General features: G+C 42.6%; 1 protein-coding gene across 5 annotated transcripts in view; it reads left to right on the top strand.

Annotated features, from left to right (window-relative positions):
- The window catches only part of SMG7 (SMG7, nonsense mediated mRNA decay factor), a 44,052-nt gene that overhangs the window by 6,354 nt on the left and 20,159 nt on the right, over positions 1–17,539 (top strand). For all 5 annotated transcript variants that reach the window (XM_027900506.1, XM_027900505.1, XM_027900509.1 and 2 more), the window contains 7 exons: positions 10,321–10,352; positions 11,357–11,474; positions 12,422–12,554; positions 14,722–14,893; positions 15,707–15,778; positions 16,536–16,686; positions 17,024–17,159. In XM_027900506.1, coding sequence (XP_027756307.1) covers positions 10,321–10,352; positions 11,357–11,474; positions 12,422–12,554; positions 14,722–14,893; positions 15,707–15,778; positions 16,536–16,686; positions 17,024–17,159 — 814 coding nt within the window. The remainder of the gene's footprint in view (positions 1–10,320; positions 10,353–11,356; positions 11,475–12,421; positions 12,555–14,721; positions 14,894–15,706; positions 15,779–16,535; positions 16,687–17,023; positions 17,160–17,539) is intronic.

Here is a 17,539-nt window from a genome sequence, read left to right on the forward strand (position 1 = left end):
GGTGGAGGACTGGTGGCTTTTTTTTCTCTGTGCCTCTGGAGCACTGGCGTTGTCACATTTAACAAGATGTTGCACGAAGCAGAACAGTTGTTCTGGTGTCATCACCAGCTCCCAGTCCTGCCTTTAGGCCCCGTTTCTAGACTTGTCTGGCCACTGCTGCTCCTCCCAGTTGAGTTTAGGAAGAACTGCTATTTGTAAGCTTGGGGACTTCCCAGGTGACCAAATGAAGGGGAGATGGCTCAATCAGTGTTCTGATGCTGAGTATTTCAGTTCCTCTGAATTAAATCAGCAGGTGCTTGTCTGATCAGTGTAATGCTGTAAGTTGGGGTGGAATAAGGTTTTTTGAGTAACATGAGGCCTGCTTTTTCTCTTTCTATATTTGAGGAGGACTTTTCTTGGATTATTCACACTGGCTGCTGCACTCAAGGGATTATCATAAGGAACCAGAAGGCTGAGGAGTCTCTTGGGATTTTTACAGAGCAGTGGGTGACAGACTGAATTGCACTGAGGGGACTCAAATCAGAGATACCCTTGAGGTACTTAGGAGTCCTGCTAGAGTTAATATTCTCTTCCACTCTAAGGGAAAAGAAATGACATTTTTCTGAAAAAACTTTTGATATTAAGTGCAAGAATTAAGTGCATTCCTGCTCCTAATTTGAGGTACACTTGAGCTATTAAAAGGGGATTTCAGGGTAGTTTTTCCAAACTAACCTGATAATATCTGAAAATAGAAATGCTAATCATCTGTACCTATGGAGAAAGGGAGAAAGAAGGATGGGACAAGACTTTTGGCTCTTGAAGCTGTCTGTCTTGGAGTAGTGTAAATACTTGTTGATGAGCATAGAGACTTGATGCAGCCAGATATTCCCTGGAAAAAATCTACTGGTTGGTCTGGTTTTTGTGAATGGCAGTAAAAAGAGTGTCCAAAGGGTTTAAACCACATTTTCTGATGTTAAAGAAAAACCCCAAGAGTGTATAAAACCACAAAAACTGTAGCAGCTCTTAAAACTCCAACATGTGGCTTCAGTTACTAGTAAAATAGAAAAAATATTATTTCAGTTTGAAGAAAAAGGTGAGATTTCTATCTTAGTTAATGGTTATAAATTAAATTATTAAAAGATGGGGCGTAAACTTGCAGTAAAAATCTAGAAGGTGTTTTGGTTTGTCTTACACCATCGATGGCATAAAGTTCAGCATAAATGTGACATCTCCAACTAGAAAAGAAGTGATAAACTGCCTAATAAGCATTGTCAACATTCATTTGAATTAATACGGAAGGCCTTAATTTAAGGACATGTCACAGATTTTCCACCCAGTTTAAACATACCCTGACTGTTTAACTTTGAGATTTATTTCCTTTGGAGGTAAATGGTTGAAAACACAGGGTTTGGGGCAAACCCTGCTGAAGTACTGGGCCAGAATGACTCTCTTTTCAAACTTCTTTTGGAAGTGCTGGTATACTGTGCAAAACATTAGACAATGAGATCCAGCCTTTAGTGGCTGCCAAGTGAAATTCCAGGGCTGAGTTGGCTCATGCAGCGAGTGAAGTGGTAGTCAAGGTGGTGAATCTTTAGCTGGTGTTGTCCCTTCTTGCTTAATGTGCATCCAAGATTCAGAGAATGTCCCTTTCCTGCCTTCCAGAGGTAGCAGTGGGTTGAGCAAGGCTGCTGATGTTGCTGAGGAAATTGGTGGGAGGAAGGAGCCGGAATCCAAGGTGCACCAGGATTCTTGAAGGCAGGATCTGGAAATGGTTTGGCAGAGTGGCCAGGACAGGCTGCTTTGGGGTGTGGAGGTGGCTCTGTAGGACTTCAAGCAACGAAATGTTTGTCAGAGATAACATCAGGGTAAGGGAATGGGCTGTGAAACCTTTTGAAGTCCTTTCCAGCCTTAAGATTTGATATCTAGGTGGGATGTGTTAGTCCATTGCACTGGAGCCTTTTTGCCAGCCCTTGCAGAGAGTAAAATGAGTCTAAATGAGCAGGTTTGGTCTGACCATTGAAAGAGAGAGCGCACTCTGGAAAACATCAGTAAAGATCTGCCAACCCCCAGATTTCTCTCTAGGGGATCATAAATGAGGTACTGATGTGTAGCTGGCTGAGCATCCTGTGACCTTTTCTAGACACACAACTAGAAAGGACTGTGCCTTAAGGTCCTGAGGTTCAAATTTGAAATCAGATGACTTTCATCAAACACTTAGTCCTCACAAGCAGGGTTTAACCTTGGCAGTTACAAATTTGCTCAGATGCTCGCTCCCAACCAATCCATTGGTTCCTGAAACAGGAAGGGAGGTTACTGGTTAACTGGGAGCACCTGGGAGCGCTCGGCAGGGCAGTGGTGGCTCCATCAGAGCCAGTTGGGACCTGCTGGAGCAGAGCTGCGCAGGTCAGCTGGACGTGGCCCAGGGAGCTGCACCTCTTCAGCCAGGCTGCTTTTCCTCCACACCTGTCTGTGTGTGACAGAGCTCCAAAGCCTCAGGCTGCACCTTTCCTGGAGAGGAACCGTTCTTGTAGTAGTGTGTCCATTTGCTTCCCTCCTCCCAAGATCTGAGCTGCTTGGATTGCTCATGTGTTTCTCCTTCAGCTGAACACAGACCAGAGGAACTTTCCATATTCCAGGAATACACATGTGTTCTGGTGGTGGATTTGGGTACTGTAGCTCACAGCCCATGTGGATGAGCCATTGCTGAACTGAGGAGAACCAACAGCACAGGACTGTGGGAGAGTTGTGTGCTGCTCCACCAGAAATTAAACCTAAGGTTCAGTAAGAATCCCTCTTTTCCCTTAGCTCCATGTAGGAGCTCAGTCAGGTATCTTTGTGCCACATTTTGTTAAAATACACAGTAAATATTGCTAGTTGTATTGTTTGAGGTGGTATTTTATGATCACGCCTTTCTAGTTTGTTGTAAGTTACTGTATGTGATAGAACTGCATTAAACGTGTGATGGTAGAGGATTCCACCTCTTTTTCATTTCCATATTTAATTGGGGAAAATGATTATTCAGATATTCTCTGGTTAAAAAGTATTTCTTTCAGAGCAGCATTGCTTGTGTGTTTCTGGTAGAGAATGGGGAGCAGCTAATGAGACTCCTGTAAATGATTGCCAGTGATATACTGAGTACCCATTTAATTATCATAAATGGAGGATATCATTCTCCTTGACTGGTGTTCAGCCTTCTGCTGCTCTTGTGCTTTTCACAGTGTGGTTTGCATTTAGTTTCAAGATGCAGGATTGAAAATAATTTCTAAGGTGCAGCTTAGGAGGATACTTGGATGTAACCTGAGTGTTACTTGTCAAGGCTTGTCCGAACCACCCAATGTCCTTTCAAATCCTGCAAAATCCCTTAATTATGAAAAACTGTTTCAAACTTTTTGGTTTGTCATGTTTGTGCATAGGTGTATGTTTTGTGTGATGTTGACATGACTGGGAGTTTTTAAAATGAGAGGCAGGGGGGTCTATAAAACCCACCAAAAATCACTCAGATATCCGGAGTTTATATCCTGAGCTATTAGTGGAGACTGGAGGCAGCAGGAAGCTTGTAGGGCTGAAACCAGGAGGGCTGCAGCATTTTTTAATCAGTTTTATCTGCATTGCAAATGTGGCACTAAATTGACTGTCATTGGCTTCCCTTGAGCTGGATCTAATTTGTTGGGTCTAATTTGTTTGTTTGTTTGTGTTTTTTGTTTTGTTTTGTGGTTTGTTTGTTTGTTTTTTGTTTTTTGTTTTTTTCTTCCAGAAAGTAATTCTGTTGCTTCTCCTTGCTCAATCTCAAAACCTTGTGGGAATTACCATGGGAGGTAAGGTAGTTTGGGATGCAAACCTCTTACATCCCTCTTGGCACCAGAGTCACAAGAACTGATAACCCTTCTGAATGATTCTCAAAAGTTCCATATTGTGGGTAGTGAGGGAGCAGAGCTTTGTGGATTTTGGTCTCTCTTTTTTTTTTTTTTTAAGGAAGAGAGCTGTTTATGGCTGAGTGGATTGGAAGGCAGTCGTGAAGTTTTTGTGCCCTTTTTTGTGGACCTTGAAGATTGCTTTAGTTTTGAAAAATGAGCTTGTCCAGTGGGTTGTGTAAAGATCAAGGAGATGCACACATGGATTATGTATTCAGTTTGAAATGTCTTGCCTTTCACTTATTCTCAGGTCAGCTGCAAAGCTGACATGCTGTCAGCCAGTGCAGTAAATGTATTACTTTGTGGATGGTGGTAAACAGAGTATTCCATAAAAATATTGTTTGTTGACTGTTTGCTATTAGAAACTTTTGTTTGAAAGTGTTCCTTAACATAGGAAAAGATATCCCTCTCTTGAAGCACCACACATATTAAGCATCCATTTTTTATTTATTGAGTGTCCTTTTTATGGTTATTAAATTGTCATTACTGTTATTAAATTTGGATTTTTGTATACTGAAAACACTGTCAGGGATACCTGTGGAGCTCCACTGTCAGCTCCTGGAAGGTGACCAAAGTAAAGGTGACTGAGTTTTTGTGCTTTCCTTTCTTAGGTGACACCCATTCAGAGGTTATTTTTCTCCCTGTTGGCTCTACTAAAATTCCAGATAACCAGTGGTCAAGATGGAGGGTGAAAGGACAGCATAATCAGTATTTTAAAAATCTCTTTACAAACCACTATGGAAAATACAGCTGAGGAGAGGGAGAGCAGAGACTTAGGTGGAGGCAGCGGAATGCTAAAGCCTGAGCAGGGGAGGAGACTTGTATTTCCCTTTGTGCAGATTAAACTGGAGGTGCAGCACATATAAACTTCCCTGAGGGGAGCTTTTACCTGTTGGGCACGTCATCTTAAAATCTTGAGCCAAAGGAACCGACTTCCCTGAGACTGGAGGAGGAAAATGAGTTTGAATGAAGCTGATTGGGAGGGTACTTTTACCCTTATCCAGGGAGGAGGATTGTCAGTTCTGATCAAACTTGGGCAGAGTCGTTCTTGGTGATCGCATTTTGAGGATGATTATTATGACTTGTTTCTAACAGAGCCTGGACTAGGAGAAGGGGGGAAGATGGGATTAAGAAAAATCCTATTCTGTGTCCTCATTTCTCAACATCCTTCTCAGCTGAGGTGAAAACACAAAAGGAATGGAGCGGGATTCCCTGTGGAGGGGGGTTGTGTTCAGGTGGTGATTGCCTTGCTTTAGCATCTGCTTGCAGAAGTGTTGCTTTTTTTTTTTTTTTTTTTAGTGATTGTAAAATAATTGTTTCCGTGGCTTTGATCTTCGCCTATAATCTGATTAAGCTGCAGGTCAAAGAAATCAGCTGTACCCTGACTCCAGCTGCCTGGAACAGGAGTAATAAGCTTTAAACTAGTTAGTTAGCATGTAAAATTGACAGTAAAGTGGTCCTGTTGGAGGTGTTTTTCATTGCCCTATGTGTGAGGAGGAGTTTCCTTTCCGTGTAAAAGGCACATGGAGCGTTTAACTCTGTGAAGATCTCTTGCTGCCTCAGTGAGAGCTGCCCAAAACCTGCCTGCTCCCAAAGCAGGTGATCCCAGCACTTCAGGAAAACTGCGATCATTTAAATTAGGTGGCAACTCCTGCAAGTTGGGAACATTAAGAACTTGTTCCATAAAGGTAAAGCTGTTAAAAAAGCTTTTAAACGGTTCATATCCATTGAACAAGTGAGTGGGTAGGGTCTGTACACAACTAAGTCAGTAAAATCCATATTGGATTGCAAAATCCTGATTTCACCCAGTTATCCATTCAGGAAAAGATGTGTCAGGCTGTTAACGGGAGCTGCTGTCTGGAGTCTGTTGTATTCAGGTGATGTTGAATTAGCAGGGGAAGGAAATATCAGAGATGAAGTTTATTTACAAGTTCCCTGCTGGTGGTTTTCAGGCATAACTCTCTAGGTTTGTACACAATCCTAAGATTGCTATAGGATATTTCGCTTTGAGGGGTCCCAGTTAGATACACAGTTGCTGTCAACAACACAGTCCAGAGAAGTCAGAGTTCTTTGTCTTTCAGAGCCCGATCTTTAGCAAAGTGTACCAGCTGTAAAGGATTAGTGCCCAGTGAGTCTCTAAAAACTGTAAATAAAGCTTTCTATTTTAGCAAGTGGCAGTGGGAACTCTTAGGAATTGAAGGAAAAATGCTTATTTCCCATAAAACTGTCAGCCACTTGTATCAGATAGCAAGTTTTCCTCAGTGCTGGACTCTCCAGATGTGAATGTGTCTTGGGTAACAGTGTTTGGGGGCTTCTGAGCAACCAATTTCCCCTAAATGTGCTAGAGTGGTGTTAAAAAATGTGTGTAGAATAATCAGTATCCCTGCTGTTTGTGTTTCCCACTGCCTTGCCCTGCCCTGAATCAGCACGGGGGCACTTAAATACAGACAAAGAAACAAAAAGCCCACTGAGCTGCTGTAAGTTTTTCTTGAAGTTAACTGTTCTGAGGAAAATCTACTGTAGTGGTTGCTGGGTGTGAGCCTTGTCAAATCTTGGAATCACTCAAATAGAATATCAAGTGTGTTTGACTTTCAGTACGCTAGCATAGAAAATTTACCTTCCCTACCCAAAATGAAAAGTTTCCTACATTTCCTAACCCTGATTTTCCTTCTTCTGAAAGGGAATACATTCTGGCAGTGCCCTTGATGAGCTTTGGGATAAGGCACCTCCTGCTGAGGCAGGTTAAGGCTGCAGGTGCTTTTCATTGTGGTACAATTTCTGCACTCACCTCCTGGGAAGAGGAGTGCAAGGATATAAATTCCTGCTTGGAACGAAGCTATCCTGACTGTTTCCTATGGTTTGTAGAGTCACAGAACAAGTGGTTGGATTGTGATTGCTTTCAGGAGCCCAGCTGCCTGGATTCACTGCCCATTTTAGTCCTGTAAATCCTCCATTCCTCATCAGGGGAGTTGTGTCACTGAGATTTGCAGGGGGAACCGGTGCAGCTGCCAGGGGAAAACCGGGTGGAGTTTTTCCCCTCCAGGCACGGTGGGAAGCAGAGTGTTGTGTTCAGAGCTGGTTTTATGAGGGCTGGGGTTTTCCAGGTTTTTTTTTTTGTAGAACTAGTGCTGCTGTAAGTCACGGCTGGCTCGTGCTCACTGCGAAAATGAGAGAGGTGTGGTGAAAGTGAGGCTTGACTTTGACTTTCAGAAACAAAACATCTCCCTGTTGGAGATGCAACGTGGTGTATGCAGAACTGAACATCTGTTGTTAGTTATTAAAATACCTTAATTAGAAATGAAGAATAGATATTGGAACAGAAAGGAGCTGTTTTGGGGGCGACAGTAAAATGGATGCATTTGTTCAGTGATACCCAAGTGGAGGTCAGAGTGAGGTGGTAACAAGAGGAAAACTTGAATAGAGCAGTTAACCAGAGTATGATCTTCTCTTGTGGGATTTTAACATCAAACTAAGCAAACTTGTTCTGCTGCTGAAAAACTTCAGTTGGACTGCATGATCTTTTGATGCACCTTTCAGCCTCTCAGTGTGATGGGTAAACACTTGAAAATGTGTATGGGAGAAACATCCCAATGTTTGTGGGGTTTCCTTTCTTGTAGAGTTTGCCAGATGAAGGGGAAAAGCTTGTTTACTTTTCCTGCTTTGGAAAAACTAAATTGATCAAAAATGCTGAAAACTTGGAAATGGAAAAATGAAATGTGGTTTTCTCATCTTCCTTGGCTAAATCCAGTGGTTCATTCCAGGCTAAAAGTAGTGTTTGAGTTCCAGCAAACCAGGAGTTTATGTACTCCCAGCTTCTTAAGAAAAGTTTCCTTTGCCATCTGTGAGTACTTAAGTTTTAATATATCTAATACCTTCAGAACTTCAAAAGAAAGTCCTGACTACCGTGTTTTAAAGTTCTGGAGCTTTCCAAGTTTATGACTAAAATGAAAATTCCTTTAGGTGTCAAACTGTTTTTTCACTGAGTTGAGTGGAAGGCTTTTGTATTTGGTTTTCAAGTGTGACTGGATTTCTATTTGGTTAGGAAATGATAAAGAGTAGCTATCACAGTATATAAAGATGGTATGTCATCTAATGGGGATTTTTTTGTAATACAATTTTTTGAACTATGGTTAGTGCTTGTTTGGCTTTGGACCAACAGACTGGGGGAAACTTGACTGGAAAGACTGAACTTCTGATCCAACTGGGCAAGGAGATACTTGAGGATATTCATGAAATGGTGAAGTGTGTAAGCAAGCTGTACCACATCTCCTGGCAGGCAATGGGTTTGGACCCAGAATGAGTCATTTTAATGCAAATTCAGTACGAGGCAGTGCAAGAAAATGGGTTGTGGAAATGCTTGATGATAGAAGGACCCGTGGGCGCTGTCAGAAACCCATCACTTGTTATCAATGAATGCCAGTCTGTGCCCACTAGGAGTCTCTGAGCACCAGGAAAGGCTCCTTGGTGCAGTCTGTTCCAGGAACAGGTAATAAATCCTTTCTGCTACTGGTGCAGAACAAGCGTGGTACCCAGGCTGCCCCCTCTTAGCCTGGCTTAGGATATGTCTGTTTTAAATAAAGGTTGATTTTAGGTGGAAATGAGACACAGCATGCTAATGTTAGACCTGCTTTACTAATTCCTGTGGCCTCGAGGAAGTGTTGAAATAATTTCCATGCATTTTATTAAAAATTACAGTAATAATCCCCTCGGTGTAGCTTGTTGCAAGCTTATAAAATATAAAAGGCTTTTTGCAGAGAGATTGGTGCTAAAGGCTCTTGTTGCTTAAGCCTGTGAGTATTCTCCTCCAAAAAAGGAATTTTTAAAATAAGTCTTTTTGGTAGAAGTTCAGGCCCAGCATATTATTAGGGCTGTGCATTTACAGAGCATCTGTTGGCAGTTGCAGTGATGGTTGTATGGGTTGAAGCTCTTTTCATATGAATTTTCTAGGCAACAGTGAGGCAGAACTTTATGAAAAAAAAAAAAAAAAAGGGCTTTTGGCTTTCTCATGAGGCAGGAGCTAAAATTTTGCTTGCTTGTCTCAGTAATAACAGGTTATATCTTCCTCCAGTGCTCCCTGCTGTTAGGAGTTAAAAAAGCATTAGCATCTTACTGAAATAAATAAACTAAGAGAAGTTGTCTTGAAGATATTAAACTTGCGAAGCAGGTGATGAATGTACAGGTTTCCTTCTGGCACCAGTTAACGTATTGTTGACTTAATTAAATCTCTGGGAGTGTCCCACTGCTTCTTGGGGGATGTGCTGGAGTGGCTTTGGTGAGCTGCTATAGATGCTTCATATATTTAATAAACAGAAATTTTGTGAAGGGACTTTCTCCTAACGATGCATATCCTATTCTGATCTCTTTTTAATCCTCATGTGGATCTCAAAGCCTTCCCTGTAATTTGTGGCCATTAGGTAGAACCCAGAACAACCACATCGCGCTGGCAAGAGACAGTCTGTGCTGCTTTCTGAAGCCTCTTTAGGGATTAGGTGGTGCTTTCTCCTGGTTCCCCAAGCTGGCACCTGACTTTGATGTTAGTCACAGTGCAGCTTTCATCTAGTTTGTTTTTTGTTTTTTTTTTTTGCTGAGGCAGGTGAAGTGAGCAGTCCATGTGCCAGGAGGATTCCCCATCTGGTGTGGGAAGCTTGCACTCTGCACGTCTGGGTCACCGCTGGAGTGCAGCAAAAGCACAGGGACGTGTTCCACCCAAACCTGGCAGCCCTGTGTCAGTTCTGTCACTCAGACACATTGAGGACTCTATCCTAACATTCCTTCACTTGAGAAACTATTTGCCAGCCTCCACCAGTGCTGGGCATTTGCAGAGGATGTTCAGTGCAGGAGTTGTACGTAGTCCCCTGGAGTTGCCATTTTTTTCTGTCTGTGCTCTGTGTTTTTTGTTTTTTTTTTTTACTTGAAAACCTGATCAAAGCACGACTTTAGGGAAGCAGTTCAAGGAAGAGGTAATTGAGGAAGCCACAGTCTTTATCACTTCTCACTAAGGAAAACTCGGGCAGCACAGGGGCAGGAGGGCTCTACCAGTGTGCTGACAGGCACTGATGGGAGATTGCTTTGCTTTGACTCTGTTGGCTACTGCATTTCACGTGTGACAACTTACTAATATCAAAGTCCCAGGTACAGGTCAGTGGCAGGACACTGCTGCCATGTAAAGCTTCAAATATAAAGCAAAATGTAGCTGGTTTTTAGGTTGTGGTTTTCTGGAAAGAGGCTTAAGCAGGGAAAAGTGAGCAGTGCTGTTATGGGATGAGCTAGAAGCAATCCCAGTGTTGAGCAGCAATAGCTCAAATCCATGGGGTAAACCAGAGCACAGTGTGGGTTGTAAGCAGACCACCATTGCCTGAATGTGCTTTAGCATAATTCGATTATTTTGATCAGTCGGTTTCTAATTTATTGTTTTATTGCTTTCTTACAGGCAGGCAGAAGTCCTGAAGGCTGACATGACAGGTAATTGCCTCTGTTATACAGCTGATCTAGGCTAATATTTGGTTCCTGGTTTTGTTTTCCCTTTGTGTTCCTTACGCTTATCCTAAGTATTCTGTGGGAAGTGTGTGAGTTCATATTATTTATTTGAGGAACCTTGGTGATGGAAACGCTGATCTGAGCGTTACCACACGTGCTGTGAAAGTGCAGCCCTACACACTGCCAAGTGCTGGGAGCCCTGTGCAGTAATGGGAGGTGGAAATGGTTTACATTAAGGCATCAGCCCTGCAGTACAAGCAGTTCCCTCAATGAACCTCTGCTCAGGGGTGCTTTGCCACGTGTAGTGAATGTAGCAGCTTGGTGTGGTCCCCACAGCAATATTAAACCCACCTGGATCCACCTAACACATCGGGATGGTTTCCCTGGGGTGAGGCCCATCCCTGTGCTCCTGGTGATTTGTCAGGGCAGGGGAAATTGGACTCTGTAACTGCAGATAGCAGGGAGCAGTGTCTGCACTCACACTCCCTGAGGGAAAGCAGATGGCTAGCAGAGACTTGGAAATGGCAGGCACGCAGGAATACTTGCCCACAGTGTTCTCCTAAATAGCATGTGGCCAGGGACTGTCCTGTTTTGCATCCCTCTATGGATTTATTTTCTGCTAATTTTTTTCAGGCTGTGCTGGAAATTTTTTTAAGTTCCTGCAGTGGCAAGGAGTTCTGCAGCTTAATGACTCCTGTCTGATGGGTTTTTTAACTTGCCAGCTGCTGACTTTGCTCACACCTAGTTCTGGTATCATAGGCGACTGATCTGTTAATCAGTGATCACTCAGCCCCCAACCCATCTGTAGTTCTTGTAATTCACTGTTCTGATGAATCTCTGATAAAAGCAGGTGTTTGGTGTTGTGCATCTTACACTGAGCTCTGTTCTTTCATTTGGTAGCTGAGTGAAAAAATCAGAGTAACTCCATAAATTTGAGGGCTACAAAAACTGTTGTCTTTGGTTTGTTTTTTTCTTTCTTTGTTGCTCAGATTCGAAGCTGGGTCCAGCAGAAGTCTGGACGTCCAGACAGGCTCTACAGGACTTATATCAAAAAATGCTCGTGACCGATTTGGAATATGCTTTAGATAAAAAAGTGGAGCAGGACCTGTAAGTACCTCAGTACATTTTTGTGTGTCTGTCTCTAATCTGGGCTGATGAGACTTCCAGAAGAGTGTGGAAGGGTTTGTCTTATTCCCTTTAAAACGGCAGCTATGTGGGAATGCACTGCAGAGCCAGGGAGGAGCCTCCAGAAGGTTGGTATTTTACCTCTGGCAGTTTAGTAGCAGCCATGTCATGCACAAGTGGGTTTTGGAGAGCGCTAAGGAACATCATCAGTCTGTGGTGCTGTCAGGGAAGGGCTGAAGGCTGCAGTTTCCAGAAAGGAGAAAGTTTGCCTGGTGTAATCACCTGGAGCTTTGAGCAAGGTCTGACAGCTGCTGAAGACTCTCATTTTAAGCCCTCTGAGGAATTGCTGGGCAGAGGGAGGAATATCAGGGGAAAACTTCATGGGGTGCTCATGGCACCTTAAGAATCAGGAGAAGATCCTGCTGGGTTTCCTCCATGCCCTGAGTCCATTCCCTGTTATTTAAGATGCAGACATGAGTTGTAACAAGTTTAGTTAAGTGAAGCATGTGGTTTTTCCAGCACTGAGGGAAGTGAGGTAAGTAGACTGGCTGAGTTGCCCTGTCCATGCCTCCAGTTACTGAATGATTTTTAACCCTCATCTCTACACCCCACATCTTATTTTAGAGTAAGTTCTATGCTGCTTAAACCAGAACTATTACAAGCAAATATTAATGCTGTTATGGTGTTAGCTATATATGTTTGTATACACGTACATATTTTAGCTATTTACATAAATACCAGGATATAGATAGGAGAGGTGAGGAAAGGTGGTTATTCCAAATTTAACATTGTATCTCATCTGAATGTTCCCTGAATTTGAATGTTCTTCATCTCTAATGCTATGGAATTAAACAGCTCTTTCCTGTTGCTTATGTCATCTACATAACACGCTTCCAAAGTAAAAAGGAAAACCTTTCTCTTGTTTTCAGTTGGAATCATGCCTTTAAAAATCAGATCACAACGCTACAGGGTCAGGCGAAAAACAGAGCAAATCCAAATCGGAGCGAAGTTCAGGCCAACCTTTCTCTGTTCCTAGAGGCAGCTAGTGGCTTCTACACACAGGTGAGTGGCAGGAACTGGAGGAAAGGTGGGTGACCAAAAAAAGCCCAAGCCCAACAAACATGTTAGCTGGTGATGTCACTGGTGCTCGTAGTTCTTTTTTGTTTTTTTTTTTTTCTTTTTTTTTCTGCCGCTTCTCTGAAAATTCCCATTCAGCTTCTCATTACTGTGTATGCTTTTGTGGGCCTTTGCCTTCATTCCTTTTCATTCCCTCGATAGCAAAGGATAAGCAAAGATAATCAGTTTGTTCTTGGACTGAGTACAGAAATGAATGCAGGTGCACAGGATGTGTGTGGTGGCCTAATGTTTTTCTGTGTCCCTTCCTTTGTAACTCCTAACACTGATAATAAGCAGTTTTTTAAGAACATGTCCATACTACATACATATTTAAATTCACCTTTATTTTCTCAGTAATACCTGAGCTGGTGCCCACCACAGTTGTACACTGAAGTAGGGTGGTTGTCTCTAAGAGTATTATGTATATGTAGATATGTATTATTATATTACAACGTATGATGTCTTGCTGTTTTTTTAATCAAGACTCCCAGGCTTACAGGCCTTCAGTCTTAATTCTAACTTTTTGTTAACATTTCTTTAGAATTTCAGACTTTGGCTCTAGGAACTTTCCTTTCCCTTAAACAGAGCTATTGTTGAGTGCTCTTGGGATAAGTATTCTTACTGTACCATTTCCCAGTTTGATTCCAAACACCTGCAAGGCAACCCCAGGTGTTTTTACAGAATCCTCATGGTTACATTTTCCCCCATCAGTATTGTTTCTTGGAGAGCTGCTTGTTTGACAGCCTGTGACACGTTTGCTAAGGGCTTCCTACCATCTCCACTGCTTGTCTTGCAAAAACCTTGTTCCTCTGGCAGCGGATCAGGGAATTTTGCTCTTCTTGAGTTTGACACCACAGACTGGTTTGTTTTTTTTTTTTTTAAATCTGTTTGCTGTGATGTTAATCATCCCATTTTTAGTCTGAAGACTTGGCTCAGCCCAGCTACCCGCTCTCCAACTGAGAGGCCTGCGTAAATGACATCTCTGAAAGAGAGCATGAGTTCCCTTAATTCAGCATGTTGGAAGATGTCAAGTTTCTCTCTTTTATCCAGCTTTCATCTGTGAGATCCCTCCTCTTTGGGGATTTTTGTCTACTGTATAAAAGACAGAGCAAAAGAGGGAGGGAGGTAGAACACAAACCTCTTTCTGCAGCAAGCAAAAGCATTGCGTGGTGTGTTTAGCTGTTGACAGAGTGTGCATCTCTGTCAGCCCTGGGCTTTCTCTGTGCCTTTATCTGGAAGTGGAACCCTGCTGGTCTGTTTTATTTGGAGACTGAGCATGTTCCCAGCTGGGAGAAAGTCTGTCACTTCTTACCTGCATTTTTAACCCTATAACTCAGTAGAGCAAAGACTTTTCATCGCTCCCTTGTTACTGTTTCTTTTCAGAGTATTCGCTGGAATCCGTAAAAATAAAAATTCAAAAGCACTGGAAGGGCAGAGTTCAGGTTTTCCTTCAATCAGCTTTTGAGATATTTGATCAAATAGCTGATATCTTGTTCCTTGAAAGAGTCTCACTGTTGGCCTAGCACAAATATTTACTGACAGCCCAGCCAGTGAACTGTTCCTATTGCCTCATTCCTTACAAATTTTGGTATTGTTCGAGCTCCTCTCTAAACTTTAAGTTGGGATAGTGCTGTTTCTTATATTAGAATAAGCTGATTTGGTGGATGAGGGACATCCTTTTCTGTTATTTTCAGAGAACACTTCATCAAGGTATAAAACCCACTGTGTTCCTCTTGAGTGCCCAACTTAAAAGCAAACAAAACAAAATCATAAAACCACGAAACCCAACATGATTTGTCATCCCCATCCTTGGTGATTTAAATATCACGAGGATTGAGGTGCTTACTGGTTTGGGATGGACAACTCTTTCTTCCTGAAGAGAGGTAAAACTTCTCTTCACGGTAAATTAGCCTGCCCAGAACTGTGAAGAGAAGTAAAACTTCTCTAATTTACTGTGGAGCTCAACGATTTCCATGTGGAAAATGTAATTTAAAGTCTCCCTTGTTTACACTGTTTAGCTAATCTCTGCCTCCCAAGTGATGTTCTGTTACTTGTTTCTATGCTTTCCTGATGGCTGTCCCCAGCTCCTCCTAAAGCAGACCTGTTTTTGCAGTTACTCCAGGAATTGTGCACAGTTTTTAACGTGGACTTGCCGTGCCGCGTGAAGTCTTCCCAGCTGGGAATCATTAGCAATAAACAGACGCACACCAGCGCCATCGTGAAGCCACAATCCAGCTCCTGCTCCTACATCTGCCAGCACTGCCTTGTTCACCTTGGAGATATTGGTGAGTTGAAGGGAAGAAGAAATGGGGTGTTGAGTTCTACCCTGGATTCAGCTCTCCCGAGAGGGATCTTCACACACCGTGGCCAATGCTCCAAATCAGTAGCCAATTGCTGATTGCGCCTTTGGTGGTTGCTGGAGGGTGAAAGAGCTGGAAAGGAATGCTGTTAAGAGTTTTTCTGATGTGTATTACACGTTAACACGTGGCCACAGTTAACCACTGGCTTTCTAGTGTCCTGCTAGAATCTGTCTGGTAGCGTTCCAGTCACGTTCTACCTGGTAGGCACAGGGAAATGTTGAAAGCACTGTTACAAAAGCTTGTTGCAGTGGGCTAGCACGCTTCTCCCTTGCAGAACATCAACATCTTAGGTACAAGGGCAACAGTTGGAAATCCAACCTCTCATAAACCTGGTTTCTTCTTTAACGTTAAAGTACGACAGGTTTATTTCTTTCTTGATTTGGGTAGAACTGCATGGTAGAAAGTTCTCTTTTCTTGTATTGGAACAATGTAAAAGTAGATCTAGTTGGCAGTTGTGTAAATGGGGATAGAAAAACCATCTGTAGCTCTCTGGCTGTGGTGCTGTCACACCTCTGTATTTATGAACTGCTAAGCTGTAACACTAAATCCGAGGCAAAGCAACCACCTCAAAATTCAACCTGTCGAATCCTGGTGCTGTTTGGTGTCACTGTATGTTCCTCTGACGTTTATTTCTAAAATAACAGTAAAATGTTCTTCAGGTAAACTGGGTTATAGCAGAGTAAGTGCAGGAGAGTTTGATTTTGTGCCTCAACCTGTGTTTTTGTGCTGTTTTCTTAGCTCGCTATAGGAATCAGACCAGCCAGGCAGAGTCTTACTATAGACATGCAGCTCAGCTTGTCCCTTCTAATGGTGAGTCTGGGATACCTTTTCAGTTCATAATTCCAAAGAAGGATTTGGGGTGTAGCTTTTCCTGTGTGGAAACCTGGACTTTTATATAAATCTCCTTTGCCAAATTCACCAAGCAACCGTGCAACAAAGCCTGACCCATCAGTAAATCATTTAGGTAACGGTTATTTGCATGATCTGTGTCACCTGTCTCCTTTTTGTGAAATCATTTTTGAGCCAGGCTGATGAAACCAGTAATTCAGTTTTTTTAGTGTTGTAACTGCAAAATTCTCTGTGTTCTAACTGTGGAAATCTTTTATTGTCTAGGCAACAAAATGTAAACTGTTGACAGTTAGATTTGCCTCATGAAGTAAAACTGGGCAAGATTTTGTCCTAACAGGTGGAGATCAATAAATAAGTGTCGAAAGCTTGGTTTTAACAGTATTTTCTTATTTAGACAAAAACCCCAAACAAACAAACTCAAATCACAGAAACGAACAAAACCAACCAGAAACCCCTACGACCAATCCTTCTCCCTCCAAAAAACCCCCAAACAAACCAGGAAAACCAAACAGCTACTGCACCACAAATTTAGAAGTTTTTTCATTTAAGTGGTACAGATACCAGGCTGCAATAAAAGGGTCAGCAGGTGGATCTCAGCCTTGTCTCTTGAAGAAGTGAGGACGTGGTGCTCCCTTTTCAAGTGGCCACACTCACTCTGACATCGAGCCTGCTTCACTCTGTGGTGACTTGTTGGACAATTTGTCTCTTTCTCCCTTAGGTCAGCCTTATAATCAGTTGGCTATCCTAGCTTCCTCCAAAGGAGACCACTTGACCACAATTTTCTACTACTGCAGAAGCATTGCTGTGAAGTTTCCTTTCCCAGCTGCCTCCACTAACCTACAAAAAGCACTTTCTAAAGCACTGGAAAGGTGAGACTTAAGGATCAATTCTTTCGACTCAGATAAGATGGAAGAGACCTTTTCCAGCTGTACCTCCCTTGCCAGAAGTTACTCATTTTTGGTAGTAGAAACAGAAGTTCTCCATCCCCTGTCCAGGCAGAGCATCCTCACACAAGTGTAGAACAAAGAACAGTTTGTGATGCCCCTGGCAGCGATTAGTGAATGCAGGAAATAAGAACACTGTGCCAACACGACAGAGTAGCTTTTCCTGGACTTTCCTGCTTTCTTTTGAAATAATTCTATAATGTTATGTGCAGCTGTGTGTGATTCCAAAGACTGAAGTTGGGTGTTTCTGTTCTAAACGTAGTCGTGATGAGGTGAAGACTCGATGGAGCGTGTCTGACTTCATCAAGGCATTTATTAAATTCCATGGCCATGTGTACCTGAGTAAGAGCCTGGAGAAGCTGAGCCCTCTTCGAGAAAAGCTGGAAGAGCAGTTCAAGGTTAGTTCTAACGACACATTAATTAGTCTATCGAGGAGAATATTTTTAGCAGCTGAGTTCTGAAATTACAGTCCAATAATAACTCTTTTCCCATGCTAAAATGCAGGAAGCTCCAGCAGCCAGTCAGGGAAGGTTTGCATTGCAGCTACCACTGGGTAGTTCTGAGAACTTATGCCAAGAGTGGGGATTTTTCCCCATTTCCCAGAACACCTTTCCTCTGGAAACTCCATGAGTTCCAGCTCATTAGGTTGGACAATGCAGCAAAGACTGAAACAACAAGTATTTTGTAAGGTATTTGTACAGGGTAATGCATTTTCGAAGAAGGTGTTGTAGTGTCAGGTGCCTTTTGGAAACTGCTCTGCTTTAGCTTGTTAATTGGT

The sequence above is a fragment of the Empidonax traillii genome, unplaced genomic scaffold (genome assembly GCF_003031625.1).
Source record: "Empidonax traillii isolate 1590-97213 ecotype Southwest subspecies unplaced genomic scaffold, ASM303162v1 scaffold734:size1267433, whole genome shotgun sequence".
NCBI classification, from domain to species: domain Eukaryota; kingdom Metazoa; phylum Chordata; class Aves; order Passeriformes; family Tyrannidae; genus Empidonax; species Empidonax traillii.